The sequence below is a fragment of the Thamnophis elegans genome, chromosome 1 (genome assembly GCF_009769535.1).
Source record: "Thamnophis elegans isolate rThaEle1 chromosome 1, rThaEle1.pri, whole genome shotgun sequence".
In the NCBI taxonomy this organism is placed as follows: Eukaryota; Metazoa; Chordata; class Lepidosauria; order Squamata; family Colubridae; genus Thamnophis; species Thamnophis elegans.
In genome coordinates, this window is record NC_045541.1 from 14,217,673 (window position 1) to 14,245,545 (window position 27,873).

Sequence of the window (27,873 nt, forward strand, 5' to 3'; positions counted from 1 at the left end):
GCTCAGGATAATTATAACTTTTGGGGAGCCCCAGCCTATTTTCTGAGCTCACAAATTTAGACTGCCATGTGGATATATTCAGAATCTGAGCCACGGATGGAGCTGCTGAGCTGTACCACCCAGCATACTTTACTAATCCTTCATCTGCCAAAAGTTGTAAGTCAGCACAATTCCCCAAAACAAAAATAGACAGACTTTTAGGTGCTACAGGAAACGTTTGGCAGCTGTCGTTTCTGCCAAAGCCGGTGTTACAGAAAACATCCAAACTTTTGTTGTCTGCCAAATTCACTGCACAGACAGTAAATCTTAAGTCTGCATCTAAATATGTAGAACTATGTCATTTTTGTTTTGTATTGTATCAAGGTTGCAGGCTTGTTTGCCTTCATGTATTTTTTTTTCCAGCCAGAGCAGAAGCAATTTGGCAAACGTGCTGGATAGCCATGACCTGTGGTTGTGTTGCATTCCTTCCCCCATAAATGGGAATTACAGCACCTCAAAACTGCATTATTTGAGTGCCTCAACAGAAGCAGTAGGCGTTTTGATAGGATCTCCATCCCAATATACCCATCAGGCCAGCTCTTAAAAACGGAAATGGAAAATTAAAAACAGTGAGCCAAGTGGCATGTTCCCTATAATGAAAGTCAGATGGCTAAAGCATAAAGCATCATTTTAGAATTACATGTCAGAATTTATTGCAGGATTTCTAATCCATAGAAAGCACACTGGACTTCCCACCACAATTGATGAGGAGCTGTGGGAAAAGGGAGATTGCCAGTCCTTCCTGCAGGAATGTGCAAAATCTCCCTTCCCATTAGGAGGCCTCTTTTTCTTCTGGCCAAGTCTCACAAAGCTCACTGGGCTACCCCAAGCCACCCACTGAAACGGATTGAGCAAATTGCAGCCGATTTACAGCATTTGCCTTGGCAGCTGCCAGAAACAAGCTTACTCACTTCTCCCTCAAGAGCCGCAGAGGCTAGCTGAGGTCAGCAAAAAAAAAAGAGCATGGAGGCACTGGTCTCTTGCGGCACATTAACTATGAAGGAGAGGATGTGAGTGGGTTCCCATGGATCCCCGAGATCCATTCTTTTTCCCAGTCTTTAAGCATTCCATGGATGGGACAAGAAGCAGAAAGTCTGAGCCACCATGGATTATCAGCTTCTCTCCATGAATCTTGTAGAGCAGTGTTTCTCAACCTTGGTGACTTTTAAGTCCTGTGGACTTAAAGTCACCAAGGTTGAGAAACACTGTTGTAGAGAGACCTAGTGGAATGTTACTTAAGTAAATCTACTAATTACACGGGCCAATCCTTTCGGCACTCACAGGAATTCCACTAAGGGCAGCCAGATTGTTTAGGAGTTGCTCAAGTGGGTGGAAAGTGAAGGAAGAACACTATCTTTGCTTTCCCCACTTCAGTAGTTTCTTTATGGCAAATGGTGCTGCTGAATAAGAAGGAATGAGATGAAAGGCTGTTCTATTATTACTCTTCATCCCACAAGCCAAAGAGCCTCTGCGTATATTGTGAGCGGGTTTGATTCGCGAGTATGGTACAATGTAAAACCCTTTAACCTTTCCTACATACACACCCACATCTGTTCAGAAATTATTGCTATGTGTACCTTTATCAATTCCCACAGTAACACTGAGATATGTTCATATGTAGTTTGAAAACTTGATTGGAAATGTCATTCAGGAACTAGGATATGGATGTCAGTGTGCCTTGCATGGTGCTTTTTTTTTTTTTTTTTAAATCCTTTCACCCACTCATATTTTGTCTTCCAAGCCTTGAAAAAAATAGTCTTTGTATAGTCCAACCAGGCGAAATAAACCTAGCAGTTTATTTAAGCTGTGGTAATTAATTCACTTCATATTATTTTTTGTCCTGGCTGTTACAAGTTTGACTTAGAAAGTATTTATTATTATTTTATTATTATTATTATTAATTAAATTTATAGACTGCCCAATCCCGAAGGACTCCGGGCGCCTTACAAAGAAGGGAGAAAAAAGAAAATAAAAATAGTTTAAAATTCACAACACGCATTCGTTCTAATCGGGGCTGGACCTCAACAGTGAGGTCAACAGCCCCAGGCCTGCCGGAATAGCCAGGTTTTAACAGCTTTCCTGAAGGCCATGAGAGTGGGTAAGGTCCGGATCTCTGGGGGTAGCTCATTCCAAAGGGTCAGAGCAGCCACAGAGAAGGCTCTCCTCCGGGGAACCGCCAGCCGACATTGTCTGGCTGACGGCATCTGAAGGAGGCCCAATCTGTGGGATCTTACCGGCCGCTGGGATTATGTGGCAGTAGGCGGTCTCGCAGGTACGCTGGCCCTTTTTCAAATCTAGCAGTTTATTTAAGCTGTGGTAATTAATTCACTTCATATTAATTTTTGTCCTGGCTGTTACAAGTTTGACTTAGGAAGTAGCATAGTCATTCGCCATAGGGCAGCGATGGCGAACCTTTTCAGGACTGAGTGACCAAATTGGAATGTGCACATGCGCCGGAGTGTCAGAAGCCCAGAGACCAGCTGGCAAGTGTGCATGTGCACGCCACCCATCTGGTTTTGGGTTCCCGGCGTTTCAGCACACACAAAGACCAGCTGGCTGGCAAAACTGGAAGAGCAGCTGACAACGGCACGTATGCTCACAAAGACACTATGTGCCACCTCTGGCACGCGTGCCATAGGTTCGCCATCATGGCCATAGGGTGGTAAATCCCATGAATCTGGCATTTCACTAACCATATGCTTACAAGATGGTGATCTAAATTATTTATTTATTTATTTATTTAATTTATACAATTTATAGGCCGCCCAATCCCGGAGGACTCCGGGTGGCTTACAACGAAAGAAAAAAAGAAATAATAAAAAATGAAAATAAAAACAGGTTAAAAACAACACACATACATTCGTTATTATCGGGGCTGGACCTCAACAATGAGGTCAACAGCCCCAGGCCTGCCAGAATAGCCAGGTTTTAACAGCTTTTCTGAAGGCCATGAGAGTGAGTAAGGTCCGGATTTCTGGGGGTAGCTCATTCCAAAGGGTCGGAACAGCCACAGAGAAGGCTCTCCTCCGGGGAGCTGCCAGCCGACATTGTCTGGCTGACGGTATCTGAAGGAGGCCCACCCTGTGGGATCTCACCGGCCGTTGGGAGGAATGTGGCAGGAGGCGGTCTCATAGGTATGCTGGCCTTTCCCAACCCTTTCCCAACCTACCTTCTATGGAGCCCAGGCCTTTGCTGCCTTCTCCTCCTCTCCTGATCATCTATGGAGGCCCCTGTAGCTCTTCTATAAGCCTTACTATGATTAACAAGATCTGGAGGACCTATGGCAAGTCTGGGACTTCTGACCATCATCTCACGCTGCACTGCTCCTGGGAACCCACATCAGCCTACCTAGGAGCTGGTACTGCTGCCTGGCATCATAGCTCTTGGTACCCTACACCTTCTCTTTGAAGAGCCGAGGTGGCGCAGTGGTTAGAGTGCAGTACTGCAGGCCACTTCAGCTGACTGTTATCTGCAGTTCGGCGGTTCTAATCTCACCAGCTCAGGGTTGACTCAGCCTTCCATTCTTCCGAGGTGGGTGAAATGAGGACCCAGACTGTGGGGGCGATATGCTGACTCTGTAAACCGCTTAGAGAGGGCTGAAAGCCCTATGAAGCGGTATATAAGTCTAACTGCTATTGCTATTCTCTGCGCCAGCTACAAGCAGACCCCAGCCAACGTGCTGCTCACCGCAACTGGACTTGCTTTCTCACCAGGCCTTACATACAGTCTCAGCTGCTACAGCTTCAGGCACATTAAGCTAATTGCTCTTTTCCCCCCTTTGGCTTTTCAGCTGATTAGCTTCCAATGCTGTGGGGTTAAAGGAACAAAGCTTTTCCAGCTCCCCTCGCGAAGAACATTTATTTTACTTTCTCACTGCAGCAAGCATTGATCTAGAGTCTAGTGGGGGGAAAAATTCTCATACCTCTCTCGCATCTCTCTCTGCTGGCCTATAAATGTCTTCACTTATCTTTTTCAAAACCATCAATATACTGTAAGTAGATGGGACACATGGGGAAAAGGCAACACATTTCAAGAGATGCAGGCACTATTCTCCCCACCACAGCAGAAACCTACTGCCTCTTTTATCGCATAATCGTATGACAAAAGCTAAAATTTTCAGGGTTTTTGAACTATCTACATAGTGCATGGAATTTGACCAGTGGATGATGTGCTCTTAATACAGCTAAATGACTGACGTGGAAAGATAAATGCTTCCTTTACATAAGTCTCTCTCCCTTTATGTGTGTGTGCCTATGCGCATACACAAACATTCAGAGAGAGATAAATGGAATAGTATTGTATAGGTGAGTAGGTGAACAAACAGATCCCAGAGAGAAAGTCTGGATAATTATCACAATAGCAATGAAACAAATCAATTTTGCTTCAAAGATCATTTCCATGTGCCTTTGAGTAAAATTTTGTTCGTTGCATTTGTAAATGTCTAAATTCAACTCTAATCCTAATTCAGAATATGGAAGATTTTTATTTTTCAGATGGTGAGCTGTAACACCTATCAATTTTGTTACAGTTCAATCTAGGGAAGCCAGATGATAGTTAAGAACATCTGAAGGGCACTAATTTCAACCAATATTGTAAGCAAATGTTTTAATAGCGTAACAGAATAAGAGTTGGACCTTGGATGTCTCCTAGTCCAAACCTCCTGCTCAGGCAGAAAACCCTATACTATTTCAGGCAGATGTCCAATTTCCTCTTTAAGGTTTTGGAGGGTTCACAACTTCTGGAAGGATGTCATTCCATTGATTGTTCTAACTGTCGGGAAATATCTCCTTATGTCTAGAGTGCTTGTCTCCTTGATTAGTTTCCATCCATTGCTTCTTGTCCTGCCTTCAGTTGCTTTGGAGAATAGGTTGACATCCTCTTCTTTGTGGCAACTCCTGAGATATTTGAACACTTCTATCATGTCACTCCTAATCCTTCTTTTCATTAAACTAGACATACCCAATTCCAACAACTATTATTTATCTGTTTTAGCCTCCAGTCTCCTAAACTTCTTGGTTGCTCTTCTCTGCACTCTTTCTAGAGTCTCAACAGCCTTTTTATATTGGGGGGACCAAAGCTGGATGAAGTATTCCAAGTGTGGTTTTACCAAGGCATTATAAACTAGCACTAACACTTCACATGATCTTGATTCTATCCCTCTGTTAATGCTGCCTTGGTCTACATTGGCTTTTTTGGCAGCTGCAGCACACGGCTGGCTCATATTTAAGTGATTGTCCACTAGGACTCCAAGATCCCTCTCAGAGTCTTATCCAATTTCATTCCATCAGTAAAAGCCATTTTCACATAAGGAGAAACTTAATCCTGCATTCTTACCTATATATCTGATATTTGATAAATATTATAAGTGAAAAATCACAAATAATAATTGCTTCAAAGCTTCTTTTTATTTAAACTTGGGCTGTTTAGCATCACACTTCTTGGTAGCAATCTCTCCTTGAAGGCAAATTCTTAACCAGACTGAGAATACAACAGATCTAAAATCATTCTTACACGAACGATACAAAACACATTCAGTCATCCCCTTTAGCTAATGTCTACTGAAACATTCCAAAAATCAATATTTTTGGCTAAGTCTCCTGGCTCATACAATTCTTTAAGATGCAACTGGTTCCTTGGAAAGTTTAGAATGCAGTTCTTGATTGTAAAATGCTTCTGGGCACACTTTACATATCAGGCACACCAACGTATATAAAACCAGTTGAAATATAAAAAATATGGTTATGACAAGAGTACCAAATAGCACAAATATTACAATTATTTATCGTTAACATCAAATGTATATTTGTCCCGCCCAAATGATTATTTTCTTCAAAGTGATAACTGTAGTGTAGATCCAGAGAACAAACTTAGCATACTGTGAAGCTAATGTCAGCCCTTATAACAATAAACACCCAGCCTGTCCCAACCATTTTTATTACCGACAGATATTATTATAAATAATTTTGACAAGTTGTATGAATGTTTTATTGCACATGGTACAACATGTATTCGCACCCTTCATTCAACAAGTTTAAATTACTTACCCTCTGTTTTCCCATGCAGACAATGGCATGTTTTGGAATTATAGTTAAAAGTTATATTAAAAGTGGGAATAGGAGGAAGCACACAAAATAAAAACCATGCCTTGAACTACATGGTTATTGTTACTCCTTCCTCTTGTGAAGTCATTAAAAGTTCTCAATTAGAAAATGCAGTACCATTGACTTTTTTCCACTGCAAAAAAAAAAAAAGTATATATGCAGACGTATTGCATATATGATCACACGTATGTTCTGCTTTGCAGAATTAGTGTTTCCTGGCCTATGTTCCATTTAAAGATCATTTTACATATGGCTTAATGCTGTTTGCAATTAACAATATAGCTTTCAGTCTCAGAATCTGTCAGCTGCTCCTATGTTTCTTTTTGATTAATGCTTTGGACTCAGTTTTACCATGGAAGAAATAGCAATAGCAATAGCAGTTAGACTTATATACCGCTTCATAGGGCTTTCAGCCCTCTCTAAGCGGTTTACAGAGTCAGCATATCGCCCCCACAGTCTGGGTCCTCATTTCACCCACCTCAGAAGGATGGAAGGCTGAGTCAACCTTGAGCCGGTGAGATTAGAACCGCTGAACTGCAGATAACAGTCAGCTGAAGTGGTCTGCAGTACTGCACCCTAACCACTGCGCCACCTCGGCTCTCCCAAGAAGAAGAAAGACAACACAGGGATTCCAACAACCTAAACAGCTGGTAGGGCAGGGTCCTAATTTAAGATCAAGAATGGCCATAAAAGCCTGAGGGTTTGTAACATGCAGCATTAAGAAATTAAAACAACAACAAAGGAATTAGGGGGAAAAAAGCCTGTTCATATTATACTGTCGGAAGCCAAAAAGTGTATATATCAACCAAAAAGTTATCATATGAAAATTAAAAATGTGTGCCTTGAAAAGATTACTTGCATCTTTTAGTGACAGTTTTCCAAAAAGCTCTTTGCCACTGCCAGAATGCTCTTCGCCATTCTACAAAATTCCCTCCCATGGATAAAATTGCACCATTGCAGGAACTGAGTCCATGTAAAGATATGGATGTGTACGACTATGGTACTGCAACTTCAAGAAGTCTGTTGTTTTTTCGCTTGCAAGTGGGGATGTTGCCATTTTTCTGGTTGCTTCGTACAAATTTTACACACACTTTGTCCTGCCTGAACTGAACCAGGAACCTGGAGAAAGCAGAAACACAGGGAGTAGTTAAGGAATGTATCCACCACATTTAGGGGTAACAGCAAAGAAAAAAGCAGCTGTTGATAGCTCACAAATTCTCTTATATTAGTAATAAAATAGGAACTAGTAGCACCTCATGCCACAATACAGATACCTTTTGCCTTTACAAGAAAAATTAGGGCTGGAATTTTCACCACTAAGTGATGCAGTCATAAAGCACACCCGAATAATAAGGGACAGGAATTCCTGCAGGCCCAGTTGTTGCCATTAATTGAATCCCATGAACATGGTTGTTGTTGTTAGTTGAGAAGTCATGTCTGACCCATCGTGACCTCATGAACAAAGTTCGTCCAGGCCTTCCTGTCCTCTACTATCCTCTTGAGTCCATTTAAGCTCACACCTACTGCTGCAGTGACTCCACCCAGTCGTCCCCTTCTTCTTTTGCCCTCCATCTTTCCCAGCATTAGGCTCTTCTCCAGTGAGTCCTTCCTTCTCATAGGTGGCCAAAGTATTTGAGTTTCATCTTCAGGATCTGGCCTCCTAAACAGCAGTCAGGGTTGATCTCCTCTAGGACTGACTGGTTTGATAGCCTTGCAGTCCAAGGGATTCACAGGCATCTTCTCCAGCACCATAGTTCAAAGGCCTCAATTCTTTGGTGCTCAGCCTTTCTTAAGGTCCATGAACATTAGGCAAGGCAAGTTCCTGTTGACTTCCTACAACAAAGTCTGTAGAAAGCCAGCAGGAAGTTGCAAGTCCCAGGTTTCCAGGCAGGTAAAGTGGCTGCTGCTGGGAAGAGAGCAAAGGGGTGCAAGAGGTGTGACCATAGGTGTAGAGTGCATGAAAGACCCAGTATGAGTCAGAGAGGGTTAGGGAGGATAGGTGAGAGGCGCCACGTGAATCACGGAGCATGCACAAGTGGCTGGTGAGAGCACAAAGGGGCTGGAGGTATAGGCATGGGATGAGGAGACTTAGCCCAGTGATTTGCGACCTTCCCTGCTGGCTCCTCATTGACTTTCTGATGAAGCCGGCAGAATGAGTTGCAAAAGGTGATTATGTGATTGCAAGCCGGTGTAAGAATGAATGGGCTGCCAAGCAACCAGACTGTGATCCCGCAACCTTGGGGGTGCCGGGATGGCTGGAAGGTGGAGGACAGGTTGTATCCACTATTTATTCAATGCAATCGTAACTTGGAACAGTCGCTGTCCAAATGGTCCTTTGTTGAGAACTACCAGTAATTTTCTTTTTATACACTCTGTTTCCAATTATTTTTCATAACCCCACATTTGCCTGCAGTAGAACCAAAGCCATTAGGCAAAGTGAGACAGAACATCAGGAATAGTATTAAGGAAATGAAAACCAACGTTTCCAAAAGTAGTAAATGAGTCAGGGAACATATAAATTTTCTAACACAGCCACCTAAAGTGCTGTGGATTATGTGATCCGAATTCTATGCCTAACCTGAAAAACACAAATCTTTAGGAACAAAAAAGAAATAAGAAGAGACATTTTCTCCTGCGATACTATGTTAAGAGTCTTATGTCTCTTCTAAGCTGATGTCTTTAAAAAAATAGTTTTCCAGTAACTTCCATAAAAAGAAATGCATGTCCCCATGTAACCAGAAATTCCATCTACTGATTTTTTTTTACAAACATTTCCTACATAAACTCCCCTCATCCTCACTCCATTCAAAATGATAAGGCTGTAGTCTTTACAGCACAGTTCTAGCAAAAATCATAGCGCGATAGAAGTTCAAAGTACAGATGTTTCCACTTAGCTCCATCACATCAGAAAAGTCCTCCACCCCACCGCCTCTGTTCAAGATTATTACACTGTCCATATTCCCATTAGCAGCAGAGGAGCAGAGATTTTGAACAGGGTTGCCAGGAGAAAGTCCCACTACTCCCCCCCCGCCCCAAGTGAATCCAGCTCTAGATTGCTGCCTCCCATCACCATTAGATCATTGCTTTCCCTTCACCTCAAGTGACCCGCCATAAGATTGTTGGCCACACATAATCTAGCTTCCGATTTCCCACAATGACTAACTAAACGTCTCTGGGAAGGCTAGCATCGGAACACATGATACCCAGAACATGCTGCTTTAACTCTGCCAATAGTACAGAAACAACCAGTATATGTAAGCTAATTTTGCAATTAGGCATTTCATTGATTAATTATGTTCTTTGTGGGGAAGATACTTTGTTCTGCCAATCGTTTTGCTGCTTTCAGAGGAAATCCCAACTACTTATTTTTGGCTTTTTACTGCAAGGGCTAAAAAGGCAACTTTTTGTAGTGTTGTGATAAAGGTGAATTATGTTGCGGCAGCCACACATGACTGATATTCTATTCTTTCTCGTGTCCCACCTCTCGGAAAGGAGAAAGACGCGCCTATTGTGAGAGACCGCCTACTGCCAATTACCTCCACTAGGCCAATAAGATCCCATAGATTAGGCCTCCTCCAAATTCCATCAGCCGGTCAATGTTGACTAGCAACTACCCGGAGGAGAGCCTTCTCGGTGGCTGCTCCGACCCTATGGAACGAACTCCCCATGGAGATTCGTACCCTCACCACCCTCCAGACCTTCCGCATAGCCCTTAAAACCTGGCTGTCCCGACAAGCCTGGGGTTAAAGACTTCAACCCCACCCGAATAGTATGACTGTTGCGTTTTTTAACGATGTATTGTTTTTATGTGTGTACTTTGTCTTGTACTTCCCTCCCCCTGGATTGTGAGCCGCCCTGAGTCCCCTCAGGGAAAAGGGCGGCATATAAATAAAGTTAAAACTAAAACTAAACTAAGTTAAACTAAACTATTGTGCTGTTTCACAGGATTTAAATAAAAATAAAGCATGCATTGGAAAAAGGCAGGTGCCATATCTGTTTTCACTTTTGTGATTGGACCAAAAGGAAGGAAGGTGTACAGGAAATTCTACAGTTGGTCAAAAACATCAACAAATCTGAGTTTCTTCTATATGCAGAACAATATTTTTTTTCCCAACTCGATAAAACAATGTTTTGAAATGCAACTGTAAACTACTACTTTGAGATTTAAAAAATCCTCTCTTCCAAATGCACATTGCCACAAAATCGATTGGCTTATGCTGTATATCCTTCTCTATAGTCAGGGACAAACAGAAATTGCTGTTCCTCAGCTTCATTTACTTCCCTTTGCAAAGATGCAAACCTGATGCTTCATGAGATTAGACTTAAATGCATGATCTGAAGAGAATACATAAAAGTAGAGCTATCATTTAACTTAAAGACTGACTCCTACAGTTATCTTTTTTTCTTTTGTGGGTGAATTGTATTTATGTGGGTGAATTGTATTTATATATAGCCTTTTCCCCTGCACCACAGCTGAAAATTAAATACTAGCTCAGGGGACTTGTTAACTTTTTCTGTTTTGCCGTTTTTCATCTGCATCATGCAATGCTAAAAAGTGAAGCATGGGTAAAGTTTCTGCTGTATTTCATTTCTGTCCATTATTTGAAGAATAATACTTCAGTTCTTTGAATACAGAAGTCATTAAGTGAAGTTCAATCAATTAATTTCTCCCTTACTCTGACATTAAAATCTGGCTGCCCCTCTGAATACCCATTGAGTATTTTAGCTCATGTCGAAGTAGGTTAACTGGATATTTGTAGATCTCAGTATGCTAGAGTACTTTCCGCAAGAAAGTAATTCTAGCAGTAAATTAGGAGAAAAGTGACAATGTTAATTAGATTTTCTCATGATTACTTGGAGGGTTTGACTTTATCTTCCCTTATTCAAGACAAATTATTCATGCACTAGAATCAACTACATCGACTTACAACCACAATTAAGTCCCAAATGTATGTTGTTAAGTGAGACATTTGTTAAGTGAGTTTTGCCCTATTTTATGACCTTTTTTGCCACAGTTAAGTTAATCACTGCAGTTGGTTAGTTAGTAATCCAGTTGTTAAATGAATCTGGCTTCCCCATTGACTTTGCTTGTCAGAAGGTTGCAAAAGGGGATCCCATGACTTGGGGACACAGCAATAGTCATAAATATGAACCTGTTGCCAAGCATCTGAATTTTGATCACATGATCATGAAGATGCTGCAAAGCTCGTAACTGTGAAAAATGGTCCTAAATCACATTTTTTCATTGTAACTTTGAATGGTCACTAAACAAATTGTTGTAAGTTGAGGACTACTTGTATTTTTCACAGATAATGAAGTACTAGGCCAGTGATGGCGAACCTTTTTGTAAAGGCGTGCCAAAATTGTGTGTGTGTGCATGCTATTGCACGTGTGCACATGCCCACACCCACAATTCAAGCGCTCCGCCCACCTGCACAAGCGTGCGCAACCCCCGTGCATGCGCGCACAACTCCCCTCATATGGGGGATTTGAAAGCTGTCCTTAGCTATCTGTGGTTTGTGAAACTCACATACCATGCACAGATACTGTAGCTAAGGACAGCTTTCAAAACATCATGAAGCCTTCCAATGGATGCAACAACTTAACACTTCAAGAAGAGGGGCTTTGCTTGCGCTAATATAAAAGGACCTCTTCTGAATGTTGGTAAGATGAAATTCGAGTTAAGGATTTCTAAAGGCTATGTTAGGAAATATGAATGCACAAACAGCATCCATATTCTTATAGTACAAACCGTTCGTGACAATTACATGACTAACCCAGAGGTGGTATTCAGCAGATTCTGACCAGTTCTGGAAAACCGATATTTTGAGTAGTTTAGAGAACCGGTGAATACCACCTCTGATTGGCCCCGCCCCCACCTATTCTCTGCCTCCCGAGTCCCAGCTGATCAGGAGGAAAAGGGGATTTTCCTTCCCCTTGAGTGGGGAAGGAATGGCGATTTTACAGCATCCTTCCCCTGCCACACCCACCAAGCCACGCCTACAGAACCGGTAGTAAAAAATGTTGAATCCCACCACTGGACTAACCCACAAGAGCACCAAGGCCAGAATATACTTAGTATTGAGGATGGAGTTTCATTCTCTGCGCTTTTGGGTTGGTTTCCAAACGTTTCATTACTCCTGGTAACCAACCATTCGGAAACCAACCCACAGGTACGGAGAACGAAACTCCACCCTCAATCCTACACCCGAGCTATAGATATTCACCACTATTGCGTATTTAGTATTGCCAGAAAAGGGAATAAAAGGATAAGAAAATCCCTTTGTTAAAATAATAGCTTTCCAATAAGGGCTTACATAATCGACTATTGAATTTTCTACAGATAGGCAATCTTTAGCTCCCCTGTAAACTCCATTCTGACCAGGGAGGATGACCCAAAATATTTGGAAAGCACAAAGTTGCCTATCATGGTTTTCAATGTGAATGAGACTAACGGAGAGAAGACATGGATGTATAGAACAGGCTTCCTTTGTATGATATTTATAATACACCCATTTCCATAGCTGTGTTTCCGCCTAACTTTTATGGTCGGCTGTATTAAACAGCACTACATTTCACATTAAATATGTTATAATTTATTTTCAAATGGAATGTTCTTGTTACACGATTTCCCTGCTTTGATTTTTATCTATTATATCTCTATGTATCTATGTATCTAATCTATCTATCTATCTATCTATCTATCTATCTATCTATCTATCATCTATCTATCTATCTATCTATCTATCTATCTATCTATCTATCTATCTATCTATCTATCTATCTATCTTTTAATAGAAACTATTTAAATTAGACGAATCCAAACATACTCATCAGATATTTCAATGCTGAGCTTCTGCTTGGTTTGGCTAAGCATTGTGCGGTAGAGCTTTGTGGCCATTTCAATCAGATGATCACTGCTGAACAGGAAATCACCCTTTCCAGCTGCTCCAGAGCCCTAGAAAAGACAATTCGTCAAGGTATTGAAAAAAAATTCAAATATATCAAGGCTCTTCTATGCATGAAAGATATACTGTTCTCTTACTCTGTAAAATTGTAATTGCCAGTTCTTTATTACTATTGATGTTATTTTATTCCTACCTCTTTGAGATGCACAGCAAAGAAACCATCACTTTGAGAGCTCATGGACACTTTAGTGACATCTCCCAAAGGAACCTCTGTCTTGATTTGCCCCGATTTCTGATCAGCAAGTAGGACATTATTTTTTGTGAGCAAGAAAATCCTAGCTGTGCACTGAAAAAGAACGAGAGTGATTTACTTTTCTGCAAATTCAAAAATATTAACTTCCAGTGTATTAATGCCTCTGCGCAAACATTTTAAAGTTAACTACAAAGGAAGATGATACAGTTCAGCAAATAAAGCTGGACTCTTACGTTTCCTGTCAAATAAAAATAAATTACCTGAGTTATAGATTATTGTAAGGAAATAGTTATCCAGAAATAAAATGAATTATTAAGTGTGATTAATGTTTACATGTTAACTACAGCACTCAAGAAATCACTACCCTAAATACACACTAAGAAAAAAGAGAATTACATATAACATTAAAAAGATAAACTACTAGCTAATAATTCGGCATTGTCTGGGTATTTATTTATAGGAGGAAAATGTCTGGACCTAACATAATTTATAATGTTGAATTTTCCGCCTTACGAGAGGAGTCCCCTTGTGGAGTACTGTGAAGCCACTATCATGGCAACTCCACTGCATTGTTCAGTAGAAGCCATTTTATGACAGTACAGTAGAAGCCATTTTAAGGCATAACAGGCTGTATCTTAACAGAACACACATCCCAAGCAGTGTTATGGGTGTCTTACATGTATGTATGTATGTATGTATGTATGTATGTATGTATATAAAATGAAATAATTATTGTTATGCCTTCATTCTGGGGATCAAAACTCAAAGAATATAAGGTATTCTTTGGGGATCAAAACGCAAAGAATACAAGATAACTCTGAAGAACAAAGCTCTATTGATTGCCTAAGTTTGGATAAAATATTTTATATGTATCAATCTTTCCCCATGTAGAAATGATTTTACCTTTCCATTTGCTCTATTAACTTTGTTTACTACTTCAGCAATAATAAATTTTTCTTCAGCGGCATCCTTCAGTTTCTTGTACTTGGGGTTCTTACTGATTTCAAGATAAGCCCCCTGGAAAGGCTGTCCAACACTTTAAGAAAAAGAAACATAAATTTAATAACAATTCAAAGACACACGCAATACTTTAGGTCTTCTTGACAAATCTTTAGCCTGCAGAACACCACTGCACAGCTGGACGGTTGCTAGGTTATCTTTAACTGTTTTCAAAAACCTAAACAGGGCTAGATGGCAGATCACAGAGAAATATCATGGCTACAGCTAACCAGAGAAGTGGGGTAAATTCAATCAATTCCACCAAGTCCTTGGTGCTCTCTGAGCTTGGTTGTTTCCTTGCTGTAGCATTTTTTACTACCGGTTCGGGAAAACTGGTACGAACCGGTAGCATTTCACCCCTGGTTTGCTCCCTGTTTAAATGCAGTAGCTGGTTCTACCACAAAACCGCGGACGACAAAATCGCGGTCGACGAAAGCGTGTATGTGACGTCATCACAGCGCGATGAAAAAGATCGAAAAAGATCGAAAAATGTAAAAATAAAGCTAAAACCTTCTCCTAACCCCCCCAAACCTAACCCTAAACCTAACCCTAAACCTAACCCTAACCCTTAACGTAACGAAAAACCTAACGCTAACCCTTAACCTAACGCTAAACGTAACGCTAACGCTCTAACCCTAACCCTAACCCTTAACCTAACCCTTACCTTTATGTGAATCGGCTTACTGTAATTTAATTTTTATTTCAATTTTTCGATCTTTTTCGGCGCGTTGTGATGACGTCACAGACGCGATTTCGTCGACCGCGCTTTTGTGGAACGCGCTTTTGACGGGTCACGCAGTAGCTTGCCCTGCCATTGTTGGTGGTATGGTTTCCTCCCTGCTGGGAACTACTGTACCTCAGAGTAACAATCAAGGAACTACCAAGGAGAAAACCACAGTTCCACCAACACTGGTAGGAGAAGCTACTGTATATAAACAGAGAGCAAACTCTACACTCACCAGCACTGATGATGTTACATAGTCGGATAATGAAACATCTGCAAACCAACCACCAAGCTCAGGACCAACCAAGGACTCCACTGCTCAACTCTGAGGTACATATATTACCTTCTATTGGAATTAATTGCAAACTCAACAGACTCTGCTTTTAAATTCTGAACCTTAACTTCAATAAACTGCAATTCTATGTTGTCAGATTAAATGGTGTTTTTTTTTAGTAAAGGTAAATATGTAATGGTACTCATTTTCTTAGCATGTAGTCCTCCTTCTGTGGTAACATTTCCTCAACCTTGATAGAAAAGATAAGCACTTGTGGTCCAGGTACTTTGGCCTAATTCCCATCAACCTCCGTTAGTACAGCTAATGGCAAGCAATAATAGGAGTTTTAGTCCAAAACTCTGGAAAAATCTATAGAAAGTGCCTATCCTAGAACACTTCTAAGAAAACAGACAGTGGTTCAGCTACCCCCATAAGCACTAAATTAACTTTAACTTGCAAAACATCGTATTTCTGATGACAATCATTTCTTATAAGTTGCAAAACTCTTTCTGGTTGTCTTTATCTGGAAAAATCTATAGAAAGTGCCTATCCTAGAACACTTCTAAGAAAACAGACAGTGGTTCAGCTACCCCCATAAGCACTAAATTAACTTTAACTTGCAAAACATCGTATTTCTGATGACAATCATTTCTTATAAGTTGCAAAACTCTTTCTGGTTGTCTTTATCAATTAGATAATTTTGTTTCCAAATGAGGTAAAAGAATGTCAACAATGCACCGATTCCTTAAGCAAAATCCACTGTCTGAAACAAAGAATGTTATCTTGGATTGATCCGAAAAAACTGGAGACAAGTTATTTGGCTGTTTAAGAAACTGATAAGATAAAAACTGCCAGGCATTGTACAAAAAGAACTTTAAAACTGTGATAAACCTGGTGGGACTGGGGGAGGGCAGGCAATATATGAACAAGTCTCATATATAGAGAGAGAGTTCTTCTAGAGTTCCTGGAAAACAACTGGTGGATGGAAGCTATTAGAGACAATAGTCAGAGGAAGATTTGCCAGGTTGCAGATCCAATAAAAAGAGATGGACTTTAACATCTTTATTCCCTGATTGAAATACAAGGAATAAAGAAGAGGGCTCGCCCATTGTGGCATGTTTCTTTGTGGGTACAGCTAATCATGTTTGTGTATAACTGGAATCCAAATAGGCAGGGTTGGGGGGAGGCAGATTGATGCTTTGTCATGTTAACCTGAGGTTCTCATAGGAGTTGAGGATATGGATACATGCTCTTCTACCTGTAGAACAGACCCATGCCTTACGTGCTCCCTTTGGGAAGCCAGGTGGGATATGTATTACTAAGAGGTGCTCAATGCCCCTCTAAAGGAGAGTGAGATGCCACCTGCCTTGAAAAAAATGGTGCTACACCATCTCTCGAAGAGGGTATCCTTCAATCTCACTACACTGTAAAATTTCTGCCCTGTTTTCCCTTTCTGGGGAGTGTTGTTGAAAACATGGATACTACAGTAGAAGAAATTGATTTTCTGTTCCCTTTCAGTTCCCATTCAGGCATAGATATGGATGAAAAGCAGCATTGATCATCCTGGAGAAGATCGTTAGGACATAAAATGGGGAATCTGTATCCATCTTGGGTCTTTGTGTTAAACCTTTCAGTAAATTCAATACCATTAAACATGGTATTTTTATGGATTGCATGAAGGGGACTCGGGGCACTGTTTTATGATGGGATTCTGCTGCTACCTGAGAGGCAGTTTAACATTTTAAACTATCAGCGTTCTGTTTTTGGTGCCAGGAAGTTTCAGGGAGGGCCTCTGGAGCGCAAGGGGGGGACGACTGTTTTTGCCGTCCCGGAGGCTCGAGAAAACCTCCAGAGCTTGGGGAGGGCAAAAAATGGGACTTCCTGGGTGTTTATCACAGGCCTGTTTCTGCCCTCTGGAGCCTAGGGGAGCCCTGGGGGGGGGGGGGGGGGGAAACATTTTTTTCCCTCCCGGAGGCTCGAGAAAACCTCCAGAGCCTGGGGAGGGCAGAAAATGGGACTTCCAGAAGTTCTGCAAGTCCAAAAACTATCCTGTTTCCGGCCTCCAGAGGGCCTCAGAGCCCAGGGGAGGCCATTTTCACTCTCCTGGAAGCTTGAGGAATGCCTCTGGAGCCTCAGGAGGGCAAAAACGCCCCCATCCACCATGTGGGAGGGGAGGTGTCACATGCGCATTGCATTGTGGATGTAGGCACAATTTCAGCACGCGAGGACAAAAAGATTTGCCATCACTGAACTAAGTTGTTAGAGCGCTAATTATTTAATTTACTGTATATTCTCAAGGAAGGATGTTGATGATCTTTAAACTGGTAATGGCTTGACAGTGGCAGTCTGTGACAAAAAAAAAATGGATAGGATTTTTTTGGCAAATTTCTTCCTTCCCAATCTGGGTGTATTATGTTGCAACGTCAGCAAAGTTACCAGACTGTTTCATTACCTGGCTGGATATAAAGCTTTTCTGTCCTTGAAAAGTTCACTAGCTTCCAGTTTTTCTTCATAAATGAGCTTCTTTTGGTCTGTAAACTGATCCCTGTACTTTTTACACTGAAAATAAAGCGTTGCAAATGAATCACAAAATTGAAACTGGCTTGCTCTTTTCCTATGCTTAAGATATATATATATGTTTCCTATAAACATAGCCGTCAACATCAATATCAGTCCTCAATTTACATTTACGGTTTCTCTTCTGAAAGGACAGGTAGTCCTCATTTAGCAACTGCCTCATTTAGTGGCCACTCACAATTATGACAAGTGATGAAAAAGTAATTTTATGACTATATGACCTTGCATTTACAATTTTCACAGGTCTGTAAAGTAAAGGAAAATTGAGGTAAGATCATAAGCTCAGTCATTGTTTCTCTTAATGACAGCTTTGCTTAACAACTGAGTTGCCTGTTCAAACTGTGGTTGTTAAATGAGGACTGCCTATATATTTATCACAAAATTCACTAAAAACCATTATTTTTTATGCATTTTCTGTTTTAAAACTAATTACTTTAAGAACTTTCTTGAATTGAATTTGTTTCCTAGTGATTAAAAACAAACACGTTAGTGCTGACACATAGTCTCTCTCTCTCTCTCTTCTTTCTTTAATATAATTTTATTAAGAATGTTTATTGCAACAGTAAAGCCTAAACCAAATGAATCTTCAAGAAAGAGAAAGAAAGAGAAAAGATAAAAGCTGCAAGGGGAAAGAAAAAAGAAAGAGAAGAAAAAGGAATACAACATAAAAGAGAGAAGAAATGACTTCCAGCTTTCACCATAGGTATAAACAAATTTAATAACTCTTCACTCCCCACACTCCTGGTTCCATGATTGCAAACAATTATATCTTCATCCCATATCTCATCCTTTATCAATAACCAAATCCATAAAGCATCATCTTTTCAGTATTGGTGTAAGCAGAAAATCCATAAAGAATTGTCAAAAGTAAAAACATTTTGTTTGAACCTTGATCAGATAAACCTTTATATTCCTCCCTTTATCTTCTAATAGCCTTAATCTGTACTTCATTCAAATATTGTCATAGAATTTCATTTCTCTTTATTTCGTTTTTGTCCTATTGCATAGACAGGATTAAATCTTAAATCTTTAGTCCCCGCTAGTGTCCAGTTTTTAAATCCTGAAATTATTTATCTCTCTTATGTCTTCCCAAAACCAAACAGATCTATTTCCCACCAGAAGCTGTTTGCTCTGTAAAATTAATTTCAAATCTTGATTGTAAAAGTTTCAATATTACAAATTTAATCTGGAACGTTAGTCTATGTATCACTTTCTAAATCAAAATCATACTTAAGGTTTTGCTGTTTATTTCAAATTTTTGAAGCTCTGAGCCTTGTAATTAACTTTTCCTTTGTTCAGAGTTGAAGGTAAACGTAACCCAATGAAGACTTTTCAAACTTATCATGCCAAAGATCTTTAATAATTTTAAAATGGATAATGGGTAATTTCCCAAAGTAATCAGAAAGTAAGATTTGCAAACTTACTGTCCTTTAAAAGGTTCTGCTGCAGTTGCTAACAAGATGGCTAATCACTCAGTATTCATACCTACAGAAAACTGTTGCTCTGTGGTTTCCTCACAAGAAACAGTAGCCATCCAGAGCATATGTGGGTGATCTCTCGTCCTCTCCTTATCCATATCCAAATATCCTCCTTATATTTTCAAGGAACCAGTCTACTTACCAGTTCCTTGGGCTCTGATGCAGTTGCCAGATCTGCTTTCACAGAGCTGTTTTCAGTTCACTACACTTCCTCTCGAAATCTATATATACACACTTTTCTTGCCCGCATTATATAAATGTCATATTGCCTTCTGAGATTTATCAGTTTGGATCTTAACTTTTTTGATGACAACCATAGTTGGCTAGGGGTCACTATCTGCTGTGATTTGGTAACATACATTAATATACGAATACATTTGAACATGCATATGCATATGCATATGAACATGCACATATATATGTTGCATTTGTGCTGATAAATAAAGGGAGACTAGTATAGATCTATTTCAAGCTATTTAGCTCTCATCAGCTAGCCATACCCTTACTGGGATTTGAACCTGTGCTGTATTACATATTAAGCAGTTGTGTTAATCACTAAGCCACAAGGTTCTCCTCCTTTATCAGCTGAGCCAGGGAAATAGGTATGTATTCAGTGTCATAACCCCCGGTATGCCCAAATATAGGAGGTGTTGCATTTGTGCTGATAAATAAATAAAGCTGATGAGAGCTAAATAGTTTGAAATAGATCTATACTAGTTTCCCTTTATTTATTTATCAGCACAAATGCAACACAAATGTAACAAAGGCAACAGTAAAAATAATGGCTTCCTGTCGTGATGGTCTCTTGTGATGAGCCGATAGACAGAAAAAGGAAGCAGTATGCTTCCTCCCATATTTGGGCATACCAGGGGTTGTGACACTAAATATATATATAATGTTTGATCAGCTACATTTTTCATTTTGGTTCCACTACATGTAGCAATTAAACTTTATAATGTGTATCTTCTTCAGTACAGGTCTGGGAGACACTGCATTTCAAGTTTCAACTGATTTGTCTGGGGAATTCCACTGTTAACACATTGCATGTGCCATATCACAGGTTGCACTTTGCTTGAATAGCAAATAGCTCCAGATTTTTGTAAACAGGATTTAACGGTGACCTTGACTTACGACACTGATGGCTAAACACATATTAAGATAAATGCTCCTTTTGTAGGAACTGAGTAACACCAAGGCTGCATGTAAATTATAGAATTGTGCCATTTAAAACATTTTCATTGTAGCCATTGAATTTTGTATAAATTGGTAAAAGAACTTTAATAGAAACAGAGTACCTGAAAAGATGGTTAGAAGCTTTACTTTTTGCATCTTTTATTCGTGATTTTCAGCTTTCATGCTTATTAATAAAAGTACAACCAAAATAAATGATTAATTCCAGAATTACATCATTACCCTCCACAAGTGGAATATCCTCTTCAGTTCCTTATGAGTCAAATCCAAAAACAGGTAAGGCCTTGCTGGCCAGTTTTTGTCTACTGGTGACAAAGAAGGCATCTTATTCTTCATTTCCAAAAAGTATTTCTGAATCTAGGTTAGAAAAATAGGAAAAAAAAAACATTTTCCCCCTTGAAAAAGTCTTCATTTTAATCATTACACATTTATTTATTTGTAAGGTTTAAAACCTTTCTTAATGGAATGGTATCTTTAAAGCCCTGCATAGCCTGGGTCAGATTACCTATGGAACCATCCTCATCCCATAATTCAGCCCATTCTACCTGGTCGGGTAAGGAAGGTATATGTTGCAGATCCTCTTAGCCAAAGTATTCCGATTGGTGGGGTCCAGAAAGGGAATCTTCCCTGGTGTTGATCCCGGCCCTTGGAACATTCTCTCCCCCCCTCCTCCCCGAGACGAGGTGAGCCCCTGCTCTCCTGGCCTTCCAGAAAGGCATGAAAGCATGGCTCTGCAATCTTGGCTAAGGCTCACATAGGCCCATGTGGTCATGGGGCTGATTAGCTCCCTGAAAGCCCTCCTTTTGCCTTTTAATTAATTTTTAACATTTCCTCCCTCTTAAATTTTATATACTGTTTTTTAATGTCCTGTGAGGGAGATGGACAGTTTTAAAACTTGATCAATTAAAAAAAAAACTCAGGCTCTTGCAGAAGCTGGAATAAAGATATGGAAGAGAAGTGTTGCGCTAATACATACGGGAATTCTAGAACATTCTTTTACTTATACCAGTTTCCTGATATAAATATTCTGCTGAAAGAATGGAAATAATTATTTATATCAGGGGAGAAAAATACTCATTTTTGGCAATTCGAGCTATCATTTTCATGTCCAGGCCTTACAGAAAATTAACTAAATTGGAGACTATTTGCTGGATTTCGGTTAAGAAAGTTTCAGGGGATTTGATTTCCTTGCAGACCGAGGGATGTCACTTTAAGCAGCAAATACAAAAATAAAAGAAGGACAATATTATTTAAAAACCCTAAGAGGTAGAGATGTTAAAAATGAAAGTCATGATAATTTTTTAATTTTACGGAAGAGTACCTCTTGCCTGTGGCAAAGACAATTCTGGTACTTCACTCTCGTTTTCGATGTATTATAAAAACAGTGCCATTTCATCTTTATTTTCTTTTTGTTCATACTGTAAAAGTAAAAGCTTCCTACAACCGTGGTAGTGTTATACAAGCAAAATACTTACAATTTTTTGAAGTATAAATTCATAAATTTTCCTTCCAGCGTTGGCTCGGAAAAATTTCCTGTACTCTCTACGAACCTGGTTAAGTTAAAATTTTAGAATAAACAGATAGCTTCTTAGGAGGGGGGGGGGGCGCTATCCTAGGACACAGACATTACAGGTAGTCCTCAATTTATGACCAGTTATTTAATGACAACTTTTTCTAACATTAGAGCTATAAAACAAAGAGGAAATAATTTCTCCAATAAACATGATTCTGGATCAATTTGTAAATTCTTCTACAATAATCTAGACAACATACAATTTGATTTTATAGTTACATATCTGGAAAACACAATTTATAGGAAATAGTATAAATATATTAGCTATGTATTTATTCAAGTAAATTAGAATCTTTTTCAAAATTAAGAAAGCCAGACTCTAGTGCCACATTAAAACAGGACTGGTTCTAATTTTGAAAGCGTTGTTATTATCGGATACAACTTTTTCAAGTACAGCCACTTAGAGATTGAGCAGTGATACTCTTATTGATTTGGATGCTTGACATTTCCCATAACCACAACTTCGGTTTTTCAGTGTGAAAACAACACATTTAGACTATGGACTAATGGGGCTTTTAAAGAAAATATTAAGTGTTCAAAAAGAGCCCCTTATATTATCTTGACTTTTCTTTAAAAAAGAAGTAGCAGAGGTGCTAGAAAAGAGAAGCATTTTGTTATTTCCTCTCTCTTGTAATGGGAAGTTGCTAGTAACCGAATATTATTATTCTTGACACTTGTCTGTTCAAATTTTCCATTCATTTCAATATCGTATATCCATTTAATGTGATTGCAAACAAAACCGCAACAAGAGGAAATAAAATGCCCAAAGACAATATACTGTATGATTGTTAAGGGTTGTATTATGTATAATTTTCAAAAATTATTTTGAAAAGTTTCTAAATATTTGAAAACTGCTAGGATCCATACTGAATCCACTATGGCTGGGCAGAGTTATAACCAATTATCAAAAAGAGAAAAGAAACAGCAATTGAGAACACCACTCAACCACACAGTGAAAGGGAGCAACCTGAAGTGAAACAATAGCCAATTCCTGAAGAGGCACAATAGAAGCTTAGGCTGACTGTATAAACCTCTTAGAGAGGGCTGTAACAAACTGTAAAGTGGTATATAAGTCTAAGTGCTATTGCTACATAAAAGGAATTGTATGACATGCATGTTTCACTGACAGGAAGTGTAGAGTCCACACTTTTCATGGCATCAGAAACTTAACGGAATGGATAGTGCAGCAGTGGTGCTTTTAAATATACGACTGATTTCTAGAAAAGTTTGAATTAGGCTGCAGTGGGAGATCATTTCAGTGCAATTGTGTTTGGAACAAACAATATCTCGTCTGAGTTTCAAAAAGCATCTATAAAAAGACTGATGCATACGTAAGCCCGAGTCATCTTTTCTCAGGTTGCATATGTGGAGAATCAGACAAATCCAACCAATAAGCATAGACATGAGTGCTTTAATCTAGTAACTTCTAACTTGGACTAACGTTAGTTACCTTCTACGTTTTCTTCAAATACTTTTCTTCAAATACGCCCCCTCCCTCCCCCTCCTTTAATTGCTGCTGGTGGAAAACATACTTTGTTGGGAAAGAGAGCTTCCTGCAGAAATCACCACAATTCACCACAGATTAGTTTGGAGTAGATCCACTTGAAGGCAGTTGCCAAGATTTGTGCGATTTAACACAACCAACAATTCTGATAGTCATTTCGATATACCATGTTTCTTTTGACCCCCGAAATAAGCACTTGGCCTTATTTTCAGGGAGATCTTATTATTTTTGAGGTGCAGGAGGCATGAGAGTGGTCACTTCATGGCTGCTGTTGTGTTGTAATATTTTCGAGGAGAGCTTATTTTTTGGGGAAGGGCTTATTTTAGCGCATGCGCTCAAAAGCCCAATTGGGCTTATTATCCGGGGAGGTCTTATTTTCGGGAAAACTGAGTACAATCCAAACTCCTATACAGCAAGACCCCCAAATGTCCAATAATCACATTTAACTTTTTCCTACTTCATTCCAAAATATGATCCATGAACTGGTTATTCAGCTTATTTGACTATATTTGGAAATTGGTGGCAACAATGGAGAGGCATATACGCACAACTTATAAATGTCTGGTTAAAAACATACAAGACTGTTTTTAAAGGTCACAGAAGAAAAACGATTCCCTTAGAGATCATGCTTGTTACAGCCCATAGCCCCAGAAGTTGATTATGTATTAGTAGATAGATGTCACGCTTTATTATTATTACTAAAATCAGGGAGTTGTTTGAGAAAGTACCTTTAGTCCAAGCCAGTAAGCCCATATGACTGCCACAGCATGCTTACGCCTAGCCTTCTCCTTCAAGCGTTTCAACTCCCTCCGAGCCTAAAAAGTTTAGATAGTGAATCACAGAGACCGCCTGATGCAGAAAGAACCATGATGAGAAAGAGAACAGCTGATTTGGGAAGATGAAAAAGCAATAGGAAACCCATGGAACCCAGCGTGCCAGTGTGAAGATTGGCTGGAAAGCTGCTTCCCGAAGGCATATCCGAAGAATAAGTGGCAGACATTCCCTTGTAGTAGCATTCTCATAGGGCGTTTGCCAAAGGGTGAATAGTGGAAAACCTTTTCCCGAGAGGAAGTTAATTCAGACTAAAATATTAGAAACCAGTTTATGTATTCCATTCAGCAATGGCAAGTATCTGAAGGAAACCAGTTTAGAGCACATATTAACCTACTTTCGTTTTAGTCGATATCAATACATTTTTCTCAAAATGGGGGGGGGGGGGGGTAGTCACAAAAGATAATCAATGAATACCACGTCTCAGCTACAATATTTCAGTGTATAGCAGCAATGGAATAAACCTTTTTTTTAAAGCATCTGTCTTTTCTTTAGGGTTTTCTGTTACTCCTGTTGATATTTATTCATAAGACATTTATTTATTTATCACATTTATACTTTAATATTAGTGGAGAACAGATGTCTTCTGCTGGATACCAGCAACAATAGACACAGCCAGGGACCTACAACTGTGAAACATTGGTTTGTCTATAAGAGGTTTGCCTTGCAAATTTTACTGTTTGAAAGATCTCACTGTAAAGCATAACTTATTATTTAAATCTACCGTGTCATTCCAGTGTACTTTGAATAGACTTTCACGAGATTTTAAAACAGTCGGATGGTATAATAAAAGACTGCAGTTGATCATTAATAGGCTTAGGTTAGCGCCGTGATGGCGAACTTATGGCACGCATGCCAGAGGTGGCACACACAGACCTCTCTGTGGGCACACGCACTGTCGCCAGGTGCTCTTCCGGGTTCCGTCAGGCGAATGCGCGTCACACAGCTGCTCTCTTCCAGGTTCTGGTGCTCTGGAGCGCGCACGCTCCAGTTTTGGCACTTGGTTATACTTATTTTAACAATATTTCAGCCATCTGTACATTTTCTAATAAATCTCTGCAATTCTCTAACTCAAATGTGAAAGCCTAATGCTATGCGTCACCATTAGACCCTCAAACAAAGCAAAGTATTACACTAAATAATATCTGCAGCAAATTATCAGAATGCAGATAGCTTTAACTTCCATTAATACTGCTTTTTTGGTTTAATAGAAATAGCATTTTACATCAAACATCACTTTCTATAAGTTCTATGTGAAGGAAGATGGATATACTTCGATGCAGTCAGTAGTTTGGGCTCTGGGGGTAATGTGATTTGTTCGCTGAAAAAGAAGCTACTCACTGCTTCTCAGCATTTTCTCCCAGTGGTAGCCAAATTTTTTATGGTTGAATAGTTCTAGTACACATTTCTGCTTCAATACCAATCACTAAAAAGTCAATTTGCAGAGGAGGTGCTGCCCACATTTTTTACAGTACTGGTCAGAGCTTTTGAAGAGTGCAAGGGCCATTGGCCCAGAGGAAGCTCTAAGCTAGGTGGCTTAAGCAGTGACAGCAGCATTGCCTGTGATGCTCAGTGAAGACATTGAATTAAAAAACCTTCAGCAGATGCTGAGAGGGCTCCAAGCTAGCCACTCTGATGTACAATGTAGACAACTAAACAGACAATTATGGAGGCCATCCATTCAGCAAGGCTTTCAATACATGCCAAAGACAATTTATGCTAGCCACTTCAGTACATACCATGTGGAATCTCACAGCATTTGTGGAAGCTACCTAGCCTGATAGCCCTTGGTAGAACTGGAGGCGAAGGCTTCATCAAAGCAAAACATCCCTTTGAAGCTTTATAAAGCCTTATTCTATAATACTAAACCACACCTATGAAAATTGTTCTCAACTTATGGCCACAACTGAGCCTTGAATTTGGGTTGTAATTCATAACAGTCATTAAGCAAGGCACCTATGCGATTGCCTCACTCAATGATTGCAATTTGAGCTCACCCAACTGTGGTTGTTAAGCGGCCGTGTGAGGTCTAACATGTTGAACCAAATGAATAGTATCTCCATCCTCCATCCTCCAATACCAACATGTAATCTTTCCATGCTATTCTTGTAAAAGCAACAATTTACACTCAGCCATCATTTCCTATGCACTTCCCTCAAATCTGAGCATAAATCACGCAAATTCTCCATATGTAAGAACACTTACTATGTTACATTGTTTGATTTCCATTGGCTATCACATGGAGTTGTGGGGGAGGTTCCTGTTGTGAAGTATATGATGCTCACAGGAATTTTAACAGGCTGCATTTTGTTACTAATTCTACATTTTGGTTAGCAATAGCAATAGCAGTTAGACTTATATACCGCCTCATAGGGCTTTCAGCCCTCTCTAAGCGGTTTACAGAGTCAGCATATTGCCCCCAACAATCTGGGTCCTCATTTTACCCACCTCGGAAGGATGGAAGGCTGAGTCAACCTTGAGCCGGTGAGATTTGAACAGCCGAACTGCAGTCAGCTGAAGTAGCCTGCAGTGCTGCATTTAACCACTGTGCCACCTCGGCTCTTGCAACTTGATAAATGGACAATCCTTAAGATATGCGCTGATGTTTGTGAAATTTGAAAAAAGCTAAATACTGCAGCACTTGGAATGATTTCAACCATAATATCCCAACCCTTAACATGTCACATGGCTTCATACATTAAGTTACAAAGTCCTGAACTGGGTCTTTAATTGGGTCTCGTAGGATTCCTGGCTCATATGCTCTTGGTCATATTCTCCAATAAAAAATATACACGTAATAATAAAAGTATACCACAGTATTTTGTGTGGGTTGAAAAAAAAACCCCTGTTTCTTAGATATTAAGATACAATTAGAATATAGGGACATTATGAAATTAATTAATGCAGTTACATTTTGTCATAGAGCCTCAGTTTAGGAACCTATACAAATATTATTGCATGGGCATTCTGCTAAACATTATTAGAAACATTTCAGTTTAGTAAAATACATTTTAGAGCCACTAGTCTAATCATTTTCTCGCTTAATAAACAAGCAATTAGTGCTATCTATAAATTGGCATGCTTGGATTTTTTTTTTAGTAGGGATGGTTTTCAAGTTAAGCTGGGAGACGGTTAGAGAAGGGGGTTGCCAGCAATCAGGTGCTCAAGTGTAATAGCTTAGTAAAAATGATTATGAATCCTTTTTACTAATTAAAGGGTAGGCAATTTGGGTAAGGAAGGGAGGGTCACATGACACTTGCATGTAGTACCTTTAATCCAAGCCAGTAAGCCCATATAACTGCAATAGCAAGTTTATTCCTAGCCTCCTCCTTCAGCCGCCTCAGTTCCCTTCGCGCCTGTGATGCATTTGAAAATGAATTACAGAACATTCTGAGAGAGAAAAAGGCTTGCTTCAATTTCC

At 39.7% G+C, this 27,873-nt stretch overlaps 1 protein-coding gene across 4 annotated transcripts in view; it reads right to left on the reverse strand.

Annotated features, from left to right (window-relative positions):
- Positions 1–6,667: 6,667 nt before the first annotated feature.
- Positions 6,668–27,873, reverse strand: part of MYO1B (myosin IB) — a 130,887-nt gene continuing 109,681 nt past the window's right edge. The window contains exons 23-31 of one of the 4 annotated variants that reach the window (XM_032210289.1): positions 27,722–27,808; positions 24,350–24,436; positions 22,020–22,094; positions 20,767–20,901; positions 17,751–17,857; positions 14,205–14,337; positions 13,242–13,394; positions 12,971–13,098; positions 6,668–7,259 (exon numbers count right to left, since the gene is read on the reverse strand). In XM_032210289.1, the coding sequence (XP_032066180.1) occupies positions 7,136–7,259; positions 12,971–13,098; positions 13,242–13,394; positions 14,205–14,337; positions 17,751–17,857; positions 20,767–20,901; positions 22,020–22,094; positions 24,350–24,436; positions 27,722–27,808 (1,029 nt within the window). In that variant the 3' untranslated portion in view covers positions 6,668–7,135. The remainder of the gene's footprint in view (positions 7,260–12,970; positions 13,099–13,241; positions 13,395–14,204; positions 14,338–17,750; positions 17,858–20,766; positions 20,902–22,019; positions 22,095–24,349; positions 24,437–27,721; positions 27,809–27,873) is intronic. The other 3 variants (XM_032210265.1, XM_032210272.1, XM_032210280.1) reach the window with 3 other exon arrangements.